The sequence below is a fragment of the Chelmon rostratus genome, chromosome 17, assembly GCF_017976325.1.
Source record: "Chelmon rostratus isolate fCheRos1 chromosome 17, fCheRos1.pri, whole genome shotgun sequence".
In the NCBI taxonomy this organism is placed as follows: domain Eukaryota; kingdom Metazoa; phylum Chordata; class Actinopteri; order Chaetodontiformes; family Chaetodontidae; genus Chelmon; species Chelmon rostratus.
In genome coordinates, this window is record NC_055674.1 from 6838790 (window position 1) to 6851320 (window position 12531).

General features: G+C 40.9%; 1 protein-coding gene across 1 annotated transcript; it reads right to left on the reverse strand.

Moving 5' to 3' along the window:
- Positions 1 to 5055: 5055 nt before the first annotated feature.
- Positions 5056 to 7615, reverse strand: elfn1a (extracellular leucine-rich repeat and fibronectin type III domain containing 1a). The gene has a single exon (XM_041957768.1). It carries the CDS (start codon positions 7613 to 7615, stop codon positions 5243 to 5245), a length of 2373 nt encoding a protein of 790 aa, XP_041813702.1. The 3' UTR covers positions 5056 to 5242.
- Positions 7616 to 12531: the final 4916 nt, after the last annotated feature.

Genomic DNA, 12531 nt, shown 5'->3' on the forward strand with positions numbered 1-12531 from the left:
TGTTGTTTTTGGGAGGATTACGGGATGACTGCAATAACTGTCAGTAGTTTGAGGACAGAAAATGTAAGTGAACGGAGAAGTGACACAGTTGGACCTTCAAAAAGCAAAAAAACCAAAGCGCTGGCCGGTTCTTGTGGTTGAAAATGCAGTCTGGACGTGCACCTTGGCTTGTTTACTCGCCTCTACTAATCAGTAACCCCTGCAGCTATTTACTCCCCACATTATGCCTACTGAAAGCAGAAATAGGACGAGAAAACACGGGGAATCTTTAATATTATCATGTTGACTCTGTGAACGGGACTGAACTTTTTCATTTTAGTTAAAGGTGGGAGTAAGGACATGAAAAAAAGCTTTCAAATGAAGCCTTTTACCTTCTTTCACAGTTGCGACCATGCAATCGTGACAATGACAGAGCTTGTGTAGCAGAGGGCTACATTGTGTCATGGTCTATTGAGGCCACTTTGAGTGCAGAAAAGTGTATCTGTTCCTTTTCTCCCTGTGTGATGAGTGCAAAATGGCAAGGAAAGACACCACTGTTCTTAGATTTTGAAAGGATGACATCAAGACCTAACATTTCGTGTTAATGTTTTCAATACCAGAAAAAAATTAACTGCCAGAGAAGTTATATCACCATCAAACTGCACCGCATCGGCTGTCTGGGCTGTTATCTAAACAACAACATGGGTTCAGAAAATACAAGGTGGTTTTGTAAAAATAAGCTCTCGATTGTTCAGGACTTACTGTCATTATTACCCTAATCACATTATGTGATGAGGTGTGCGTGGAAAGGTGTTTGCCGGCTTAGAGTTCATAGCAAAGTGAGACTGGCAGGCGTAACGCACATGAAAGGAGATGATGTGGTTTTTTGGGGAGGTCTTTACTGGTGCACCATCAGCAGCTGTGCAAGCCTGAAACCTGATTTGTATTAAACATCGTCTCTAGTGAACTCCAGGCCCATTATAGCACATGTGAGGTCATGAGCCACAAAATCATAAAGGGCTGGGGTGAAAAACATCCACTTGCACACTTGCAATTACTGAAGAACAACACGGTTCATACTTAAGGCAAAGGTTTGATCTACAGTGTTGATGATTTGGTTGGATTATGGGTCTTCTTGCTGCAGAACTTTGCAGATCTTGGTACTTACTGCTCAAATGTGTGAAAGCGTGAATTTCTCCTGAAATAATGGAGGTTGTACATGAAGTTTGCATATTTAGGGCCCTAAGAAATGAGTTTAATTTTTCCCAGATTCCATTACCTTTTTCTCCCAAATTCGGTGTTTTACAATTTAAGCACATTTTGTCATCAGAACGAGTGTCTAATCATGTGTTGCAACAGCTCAAACAGAAAATACTCAAAATGTAATGAATATCAATGAACTTGATGTAACACAACATTGCACCAGTTTTTAACGGGTATCCTGCAGGAGCAGCTTGGTCAGTGGGTCTGCAGGGGGCTACCCTCACTCTCAGGCAATGCTCCTCCTTATTTCCAATGTTTGATCAGAAACCGACAACAGATCTCAGATATCTCACATACAGCCAATAAATTCGTGCCTCCCATCTGCCGATGTGGTTGCACGTCTGAGAGTTTGTTGAAGTGATGAGTTCTTGCTGGTTCGCTGCCTCTCTCTCTCTCTTAGAGGACCTCTTCAACATGTCTTCACATGTCTTCAGCATTCAACATACAACACAAGGTGTGTGTGTGTGTGTGTGTGTGTGTGTGTCTGTGCATGACACGGAAACATAGCAGCTTGAACGTGACACTGCCGGATCATGTGGTCAGTGGTTGTTACAGTAGCCTTAAAGGGATTCTGGCTGAGTTATAATAAAGATGCTGAGTGTATACCGTATGTGCACCCTTAACTTTATTTCACAGTACTTTGTCTGAAAGCAGATAACATAGTATTAAGAAATAAAAAAAAAACAAAACACATTTTTGTGCTCTTGTTTGTTTTGATGCACTTAAACAACAACTGTTGGTCTTTCTAAAGGTTTTATCAACACTTTAAACTCGTATTAGACACAGAAGTGCTACAATATGCAGTATAAAAAGATGTTGCTAAATAGCTAAATGAACTAGAAACTTGACAGCTCTCAGAAGATACTGAAACGCCTTTATAAAAATAACAACAAATGAAGACTTCAACAGTATCGACATCGAAATAAAACAAAAAGAATTTTACACTTGTACACATATCCCAAAATCTTAAGGCGGTTGAAATATTAAGTCAGACAACCAAGTTAACACTTTATAAAGTGCTTACATAACACATCAGGCTCATGAATGCTTCATTTCACATTAATGAATAATAACAGCGCCATGACACACTTACATGAAATGGACGCAGCATTATGACACAGAAAAAAAATCCAAATGGGCTAACTCATGCCTGCAGTTATACGAACATACTCAATGTCTAATGGAAGGAAAAAGAGTTGATGAAAAAATGTATCACAGCTAGATTCATTCCCTCGGGTCAGACTCTGGTCTTCACCTCAACACACAGCACATGTCTGTCCTGCTTTCATTTTTTTTCCTTTCGTACATATTGAAGTGTTTAATATTCATTTCCACTCAAAGCGCTAATGTTTTTTGAGTGCCCAAAATATGTCATTTGGCCAAAATTGAAGATAGATAAAATGTAGCCGGAAATGGAAAAGAATAGCTTGCAAAAAGTGGCTCATTATCTGTCATCTGGAGACACTGGTCGTGTTTTGTTTAAAGCGACACAGATTTTGGTCAGAGTTTTATTCAGATTGTGGATTCATCCAACATCATAAAGTACGAACTGGTTTTATTTGAATTTGAACCAGGTTGGCCTTTCATCCACCTTCTGTTTGGATATACAAAACCTGGCTGAAAACACTACAAATTTGAAACAGGTTTTAACACTTGGCTGAGATTTTAAAGTTGGTGTTTTGTTAAAAGCAAAATGCGACAAAAGTGCAGTGGAGACAGACTCGGCCAATGAATCGTGATGTGGAGCGTTTGACTTAAACATTCACCAAAGCTTCCGCCCCACCGAAGAGATGCAAGCCATCAGGTGTTTGTGGACTAATGAGGAGACTGTAACCTTCCTAAAATGAATACATAAAGATAAAAGCCACATTTTTCCACATCGTTTTCATTCCTTTGAGGATTCACTGGCACTTTTTGAATTACATCATCTTGTTGCGCCCTCCTCCTCTGAACTAGCACCCAATGTGAGAATTAGTGCCACCAACTGTTTATCTTGATATGGCCAACATCTAATTTTCAGGTAGTGGATGAGTTCACTCACTAAATAGCATTTTCTTTCAACCAGTTTCTGGAAATTTTGCTAAAATTTGCGCAAAAATTTAGAAACTTGACTAACGCGAGCAGGACAAGAAATGTCTGCTGCAACTCTGAGAAATAATTCTGTTTGTTTTTTATATTGAAGCTAATAATCATGTTTCATAATCATGATCACATTTGGGCAAAAATTAAATAAAAGCAGTTGAGATTTTTTTGAATATATTGTATCCCTGGCAATGACTGACATAAGGCTTAACTGCTGAACCTCAAAGAGCTGTTCTCTGCTTTTCAGTAAACCCATTTCCTATAATGACAATACATTTAGAGTTACATCATTACAATTCTTCAAATTAGCAGAAGGGTTGAAATGCATATTTATTGCTCATTCACAAATATGCAATGAATCATCATGAGCCTTTCTGGAAAAAAGTTATATAAACATCTTACAAAGAAAAAGCGTTAAGTCTTATATTTACTCAAAAAATTTCATGATGTACAAATTCACAGCCAGTAAGTCAGAGGATTCAGTTTCACATTCTCAAATTTTACTCTAGCATGTTGATATTCGTCTGGTACGTAGCTTTCATAATATACAAAAAGATTGAACAGCCTAGCGGGTAAAAAGAAAATGAAACCTCTCAGCAAGCAACAAGGCCCACCTGAATAACAAACTACTTTCCTGCATTTATCGGATCAGACATTATGCAATATAATACACTGGAAGAAATACTGAAGCAAAGGAAAAGAAAACACAGCCGTTAATAGCATTAAATAAATACTTCCTTACATAAAAGCTGCCATAGACAGATCAGAATATGTATCTGTTACATTCATCCATCGGGCTCTCCTGCAGGGAACAACAGCTGTCTCTACCTAAACAACAGGTGATGGAGTCCAGCTGCGTTCCCCTCGAAATGTTAGTGATTTATAGTCGTCTTTCAACGCCAAATCCTGTATGTGAATCTTATTGTTTCCCAATGTTTTCACTTTTGAAAGAGTAACTGATACAATAAAGAAAAAAAAAAAGTCAACATGGACCTACTGCTCTGTGTTTATACGATTCCCAGACCGTGCAGAAATATTGTAAACATTTCAGCTTTTTCTACTTTGGTACTGAAGATACAAACGATGGCTCATGAAACTGATGACTGAGACTTTCATTACAGCATGTAATATACTGCATCTTGCCTGCATGAAGTCTGTCAGAGTCCATCCGCTGAATGCTGCGTTGTGTGATTAAGGGGACGTTAAAACTGAATCCGTCTGCGTCTTGTAAATGCATGTAAAAGCTTTAAAAAATAAGAGAGTAAAAAAAGAAAACCAACAACAAAAATTAAAAAAACAGGCGGTTATGGTTAAAATGACAAATGATCTGACAGGTTTAAAGTGGGATATGCTGTTCTTCAGCAACAAGTTAATCTAAACGAACAGCGCTCCATTTGATAAAACCTGATTCATCCACTAATACTTTTCCATTTACACAGCAAACATTGCAAATATAGAAACCCATATCTGTACATAGTTTTGTTGAATTAAATATATGCAGGGAGGGAAGAAAAGAAAGTTCTTTCTGAATGAAGGGTCCAGGTAGTTCCTCAAAAAACACTGAGGTTTCAGTAGACATATCTTCATATAGTAGTTTCATATTACACAACAGCAAATCCACTGTCACAGGACTTGGCCATGCGATACCCAAAAACCTATAATCCATTGTAACATATATATATTATTAATTTGCAATATATTTTCTCTGTAATAGATAAAAGTTTTCTCGATGAATGCTTTACATAATATGACAAATTTAAAGAATCTTTACCCCATTTTCCTCACAGTCAAAAGAGAATGTGATACACGTGAGTGAGTAGTTGATTATAATATGGAAGTATCCATTGATTTAATTGTCAGATGAGGTTCTTGTGTCATTTCTGCAATGTGTGGTCCATTTTAAAAACACCTAAAGAGGTTATGATTTATGTTGGGCTGATACACCTTTCCAGTAGTCTAAAATATCATGCAGGTCCTCATCCTTTGCAAACTGGACTTTCTTACGCAGTGCATGGCCCGCAGCCATGTACTCGTCATCTTTGTGACGTTTCCGGTGGAGTTTGAAACGCTCCCAGATGCTGTGTGAAGGTTTGCAGTAGTATTCGGGGCTGGAGGAGTAGCTTAGATTGTGATACTGAGATGGCAGCTGGGAATATGCTAAGTCTCTGGAGCGGGAGTGAGTGAGAGGCTCCAACATGGAGGACTTGTGGCCGTCAGGTCCTTCAAGCTCCTCTATCTGAGCATCGGGATATGAGTGCCGGTGGTCACTGTACTGACGGATCTTGTCTGCCTCAGCCCTCAGGATGGTGGCAGCGGGTGTTACAGTGAGGATGGTTTCTCCTGTTGGGGAGGTTTTCTCTATGTACTTGGATTCAGAGCGATAAGGCCTGGGGCTTCGCATGGGCCCTCCTGTGGCAGTGCTGGGCCTCTTTGGCGAGACATCAGAGGTCCGATGCCTCTGCAGAGAGTGGTGGTAGCTGTCCTTATACACTGGGGACAGAAGGCCAGATTTATTCTGTGGGTGCTCTGATATTAGCACGAGTTGGGGCTCTGCAGTGGATACTGCTCCAGATTTCACCCCTTGAAAAGAGGTGGATTCTGACTTAAGAGCATCTATACAGTTGTTAATTATCTGATTGACTTTATCCACCTCTTTTGCAATGGTGGAAATCTCTGCCACTGACCCCTGGCTGTTCCCAGCCATTCCCATGTCACACTCCCTGCGTTCATGATGATCCATGCTTCGCACCTCCATGTAATTTCCTTTCATCATTTTGGGAGTATCGCTTATCTCTTGAAATTTGTACTGCTCCATTTCAGCTGCAGATGGTAAGTATGGCATACGCGCCATGCTCTCCCCGGCCAGCAACTGCTTCTGCGACATTCGAGATATAGTCCCTCCTTCTAGTTCTTGTCCGTATTTGAGTTCCATTATATTTTTCTTCAGGCTGCTTGACTTTTTGTGCTTTTCATCTTGCTGACGCTTTCTTCGCAAGCAATAGTAGACCACACCCAGAAAAATGACCATGCTAAAGAGACAGCCTAAAATTGTCATAATGTAGTGAGTGGCAGTTGCGTTGTTAACAACTCTATCCTTTCCATTCCAAGGGCCAGTGGTGATTGTCAGACAAGTGTGGTTGTGTCTCAGAGAATTGCGTATCGAAGCAACACAGTATGTGTAGTTAGTGTGGGGCTTAAGGTTTTTTAGTTCGATGTCCTCCTTTATATCTTTCAGGTTTTGAATATCTGTGAAAAAGCTGTTGTTATACAGAACCAGGATGTACATCTTTTTGTAGGGATGAGGAATCTGAACTGTGATGGTGGCACCTGTATTCGATACTTGCTTCAGTTTCATCAGAAGGTTTACTTCCACGTCATTGTAGGTTGTACTGATGGTAATGTCTTCTGGTTCTGTACCTGAGGGACAATCTTCCAGCCCGCAAAGTGTTGAGTCCGGTGGGGGTGTTGTGGGCTCAGTGGGCACAGGAATAAACGGTGTCACGTAGTCATCAGTGCACACAGTGGTGAGCATGTGGAGCGCGTTTCGATATGTTGGATTGTTAGGATTCTGGCTCAGTAAACTATAACCAGAGACGCCAGGTGGGGAGTCGCAGACCATCCGCTCATTCGTCCTGTTCGGGAAAACTGAGAGCCATTTGACAAAACCAAGTAATTCACACGAGCAGTTGAAAGGGTTGGTGTATAACTCGCAGGTGGTCAGTTTAGACAAACTGGTAAACGTGGACCCGTCTAACTGCTGGATTCGGTTCATGGAGAGGTCAATGTTCTCAATGTTGGGGCATTCCCAAAAGGCATTGGGTGTCACAGTCTCAATCAGGTTTGCCTGGAGGTAGAGGTACTGCAGCTTTCCTAAACCCCTGAGGATCCCCTCCGTCAGGTTCCGCAACTTGTTGAAGCCCATTTGAAGGACTTGCAAGTTAAACTGAGCAGAAAAGGCCCCGTCCTCTATGTAGGAGATTTCATTCTTTGTCAGGTTCAGGTAGGTCAAGTTGGCAAAGCGACTAAGGGCAGAATAATGGATACTTTTGATTTTGTTTTCATTTAGACGAAGGTCAACAATGGTGCTGTTGATATGCTGTGGGATGGCCTCATAAGGTGGTTGGTTTTGGCTACAAATCGCAAGCCATACAAAGCCCTTTTCACCCTCAATTAACCAGCAGTCTCCACTGACTCTGCCAATATGAGTCAAATATACAATGGCTACAGACCAAAACAAGGCACTCATCACCATGCCTAAGCTGCAGGCCATTGGTGCTTCTCTGAGAGTCATGTGCAGGGCCAGAAAAATGAGAGGAAGGTGATGCCGCTGTGGTTTCAGTACAGCCGAGACGATCCTGTTGGAAAATCAGCCGGATGTTCAACTGTTCTCACGGGCCAGAAACAATCCTTGTATTTGTCTCCTCTTCATTGATGGATGGTATTTTCCCCATGTACCAATCAGAAAAATGATGAGTGTCTGCCCTTACACTGAGTTTCTTTCATTGAGGTTTGCCTGCAGTGAACTTGTGGTGATGCTTAAGAGATTTCACCACCTCAGGCTGGCTTGTGCTTTTCTCCTTAAAGGTTACCATCATTAGATGGTGTCATCGTATTGTTTCTGCCACTGTCTTCCTCTCTGTGTGTCTCTCATGTGCACGGAGGAACAACCTGCAATATAAAGACAAGAACACATTGACATTAATTACATTTTATCAGGATAAGAAAAAAATCTACTGCATATGATGGTATTGAGATGCTATACTTAAAACTTAGGATGTGTTAGGATACATGTTTACGGCATGTATCCTCTTCGTGTTCATGCACCACTAATTATTTTGTACACAATTTAAGAGGTGATTGCAGTCCCCGTGGCAGACTGCAATTTAAGGAAACTGTTGGCCAATTACCACTTGACAGGTTGGGAAAAGCAGAGTCCCTGTTTTCACACCATTAACCTGAGGACTGTCAGATGCATCTGAGGGAGGCCAATGTTAAGAAGCTGCATTAAATCAATTATCCAACACCACATGAAATGACACTTTGAATGAATGTAGGATTTTTCCTGCATAAATTGCATAAATTAAAAATGTTGCCTTGTTTTCTCACTTGTTTGTCAAGTACAAAATAAAGCATATGGCATCCTTATGAGCACTCTGTTTGCTTTGAATATCCCATCTGGTTTTGCTGTTTTTGCACTTCCATACAATAAGATGATGCCACTTAATCCACTGAGTGATAAAATTTACAGTCACAGGTAAAGTCCAAATGTTTGGGCTAGGCTCAACACCATTTTCTTCTCTTATTTTGAAATCTTACAGATAATTTAAGCCATATTCAAAGCAATCCTGTGTCATTTTCACAACATAAATTACAGGATAATGGTAAATGCTGTAAGCAAGTAGTGAAGAGACATGAAGTCAAAAAACTGACTCTTGTCAGCTTGTCAATGTCAGCTGTACAGCAGTATCTATGAAACGTTTGCTAACATTAGCGAGCATAGCAAGGATGTGTTTTACTGCTTATGTGTTCAACTTTTAATTTGTAAATGTGATATGAATAAAATGCACTTTTCTGTCCTTTAAAAGTTACGGTGTTGCTTTCAAGTGTAGAGATTATACTACTTTCAGCAGATGATTCAGGGCACAACCTCACTCTATTACAGCACCAAATCACTCATTATTACCACCTACATTACAGCAATTAATTGTGCAAGGGTCAACGTACTGCTGCTGACAAGGAATTGAAAAAAAAAAAAATCATGCGTGCACAGGTATGCAGTTGAGGTTGAGAGATTGCAGTCACCAATAATAATGTGTCCTTTGAAGCAGTCTGTTGGATTGATTTTAACATGCAGCAAGGGGATTGTTATGCTCAATTGCGGGTTGAATGATGTCCGCGTATAACAACTGAATTTGTTAACTGTTACGACCGTCAGAGGAAGGATTTCATCTAGAAATCTGGCCGCTAACTGATGCTGATGCACGATCATCGCATTCAGATCAGTGGAACCTCAAATCAAATTGAATATTTTTTTCACAGTTAAGTGGATGTAAACACTTTGCTTCCCTTTTTCAAATATTTCCTCTGTTCAATGTCATTTCCACCATATTTGCATATCTAGTCTAGTTAAGAGCAACGATGGCAGCATTAAATCTTTTTTTTTTTTTTTATTTCTGAAGTAGATCAAGGAGAGTGCTTTTTATTAAGTAGTTTAGCAGAGACTACTGTGAGGCAACTTCAGAAATATTTTAAGATTGGTACTAAAAATGACCTTGCAATAACTGCTAATTTGTAATTAACGAGAATAATAATTAGAATGTGCTGCGAATGAACGCACAGCAGAACCACAACCCCCGAGGTCTTGATATGTGTAGGAACATATTCTCTTTTAGTTCACCAGTCCTGCCTCTGACGTAGGGCAACATGGGCTGCCGTGTTGGAGGGACACAGGGGGTTAGGAGGTGCTTTTGTGTGTTAGAGGACACGGCTCTCCACAACGGGATAATCACTGTTAGAATTGAATAAATGTGACAGTTTATGGCAGAGAGAATATACTTCAAATTGAAACCCCACCTGCCACGGTGACCTTAAAGACCATTCCTGCTGTCATTTGACCTTTTTCAAAGTCTATTTTATCACATTATAGTCACATGAGTGTTGTGGTTTCCCTCATCATACATCACTGTAGGGATATAAATATCTACACTGAAACATAATTTGTCCGCTTTGTTTGACCCTAAATAGGATGGGTATCAACTGGGGACCAGAACCAGTTCTGAGGCCAGTCCCTTGGTTGAGTGTAATGGCTGGTGTGTCACTAATGCCTAACATGCAAATCTTCTGGTTCGGGCTGGTCTGCAACTCAGTGTCCTGTTCCATTTGTATGCCACTGATTTCGTCAATTTTACGTTTACTGTAGAGAAAGAAATGACCCCTCAAAAACGTATTTGCTTTTGCATTTTAGTATTACATTGCAAAAACCTGCAGTACATTAGATTTGCTAGACCCCTAACAGAATAACAATAACAGAATCATTCTACATCGTGGGGAAAAAAAGCTTTTCAGCTCTGAATCATCTCCAACAGTAAACACTGCTCTGTATGCTGATTAACTGATAGAGTGGAACATTGTACCAGTTGGTACAGATTGGAGGTGTAATCTGAGGTTTTGTATGTTTCACACAGATTTGAGTTGGCCCAGAGGGCGAGATTATATGTAAATCTATAGTTCATAGCTTAGCTTGTTTGTGCTTTCCATATATTTACTGTAAATGGGGAGGCTGGTATGTCTTCATTGCTAATTCACTATTTCTGCTTTCCCATGCCACCTCTTTACTGAATGTTATAAATGAATGCACAGTACAACCAGCTGTTTTGCTATGTGCTGCATGCAAAAGCCACATTCAATAGATATTTTCTTCAGTGGCAGTCAGCATGAAGATTTTACTGCCAAAATCAGTGTGAATGAGTTGAACAACTGAGGGCAGAGTCTGTCACTGAATTTCAGTCCTGTTGCAACTACAGCTTTCTGCAAGGTTATGTCCATACACACGTATTAGTGCACGTCCCCAGTTTCATTCGAGACACGGCATTTTAAAAGAGAAATGAAGGGCGATTTTGGTGCACAGAAAGCGTTTCTAATTGCAATTCTCTCAGGTTCACACTGCACAAATAAATGATCGGCAATCGGGCTGAGATGATCAAGTAAAAGCACTGGCCGGCTATTCAAGTGCAGATGAAGTGGAGAAATAAATGCTGTGATGGAGGACGCTGCAACAGAATGCCAAAGGCCGACATTACAAAACCGCCGTCGCTGACGACAAAAGAGCAGCGGCTGAGGAGCACTGAAGAAAAGAACACTCTCAAAGCCCCTGGGAGAAAAAAGGTTCCACATCAAATGTTCCATGAAATGAATATGAAAAATACAGCTCTGCAGAATATCTGGCAAAGCAAAGGATCTCTCAAAGAAAAAAACGTTGTCTTGCTATTACTTCCCAGTCTCTGACCTTTATCGCAAATACCGCGTGGCAGAGACTGAGCTCATCTGACCTGACCTCCGCTTGCTCACAGCGTGACACTGGTGCGAGATCCTTTAGCGGCTAAATGGAAGTTTAAGTTAAAGCTGAGAAGTCTCCTCTCATTTAGGATGCGCTGGCTGTGTTTTGTTTGTCCACAGTGACTCACTCTAGCGAGCCTCCGACTGATTCACAGCCTCACCACTGAAACCATGCATAAATTACAGCCAGGCTACTTCCCCTTGTTAGGGTAAACACAAATACACAAGCATGCGTGCACTGATACTGTAGCTTCTGCATGAAAGGCAGCTTTCACATTCAAACACTGTATCTTAACTCTTGCACTTGTGTCCCAGTGAATCTGCGACATATGCCAACAAAAACAATGCCCGCAGTGCTGAGTCGTTAGGGGATAAACAAGGCAACCAACTACACTAAAATTAATTTTTAGTGCTTTGTTTTCATGCAAATCACATCACACTCTTTATTCAGATCTCTAAATGAGCCTAAAGCATCCAGCAGTGTATGTTTCCTTATGAGAGCTTTGGTCTATTTGCCACCACAGACCCACTTTCCATAATGGCAGCAATCTGTATGGTCCAGTACTAGCCCTGAGTGCAGCAGGCCAGAACACCCAAGGCATCAGAGCCGAGTATATTCCCCTATCAGACACAGGCAGCCATTCCACAGTCTCTTTTCCATTTAGGCTTTATGTGCTGGGTAATGAAGGCTTTTCTTTTTCCTTTCCTCTTCTGTGGATAACCTATTGAAACCCTGCTGCTGAAGAACAATTCAAACACAACCTTGTAAATTTCTGTTCCAGTTGCTCAGGGCCTCTTCATACTTCACTTCTACTCAGCAAATCATTCTTCTTCTTTCTTTTTTTTTTAGGCTACAAGACAACGCATCTGTGAATGTGGAGGAATGGGCGTCTACCTTTTATAGAACAATTTTTTTTAATACAGCGACTAAATTTGAGCAAAGAATTTGCCTTTTTAGAGTCGCTAAGTAAAAAATCCACACAAGGTCAAATGCTGATATGGCCCTAAAGAGGAGGGGTGAACTGAAGGGCCACCTGTCAGCTGCACTGGCTCGCCGTGTCTGGCTGGACTAAGGTTGTCAAAAGTATCCATACTTGTGTCCATGTGTGTGCAAGACGAGGGTGGCTCTGCCCGCCAAAAGGCAGGGGGCTT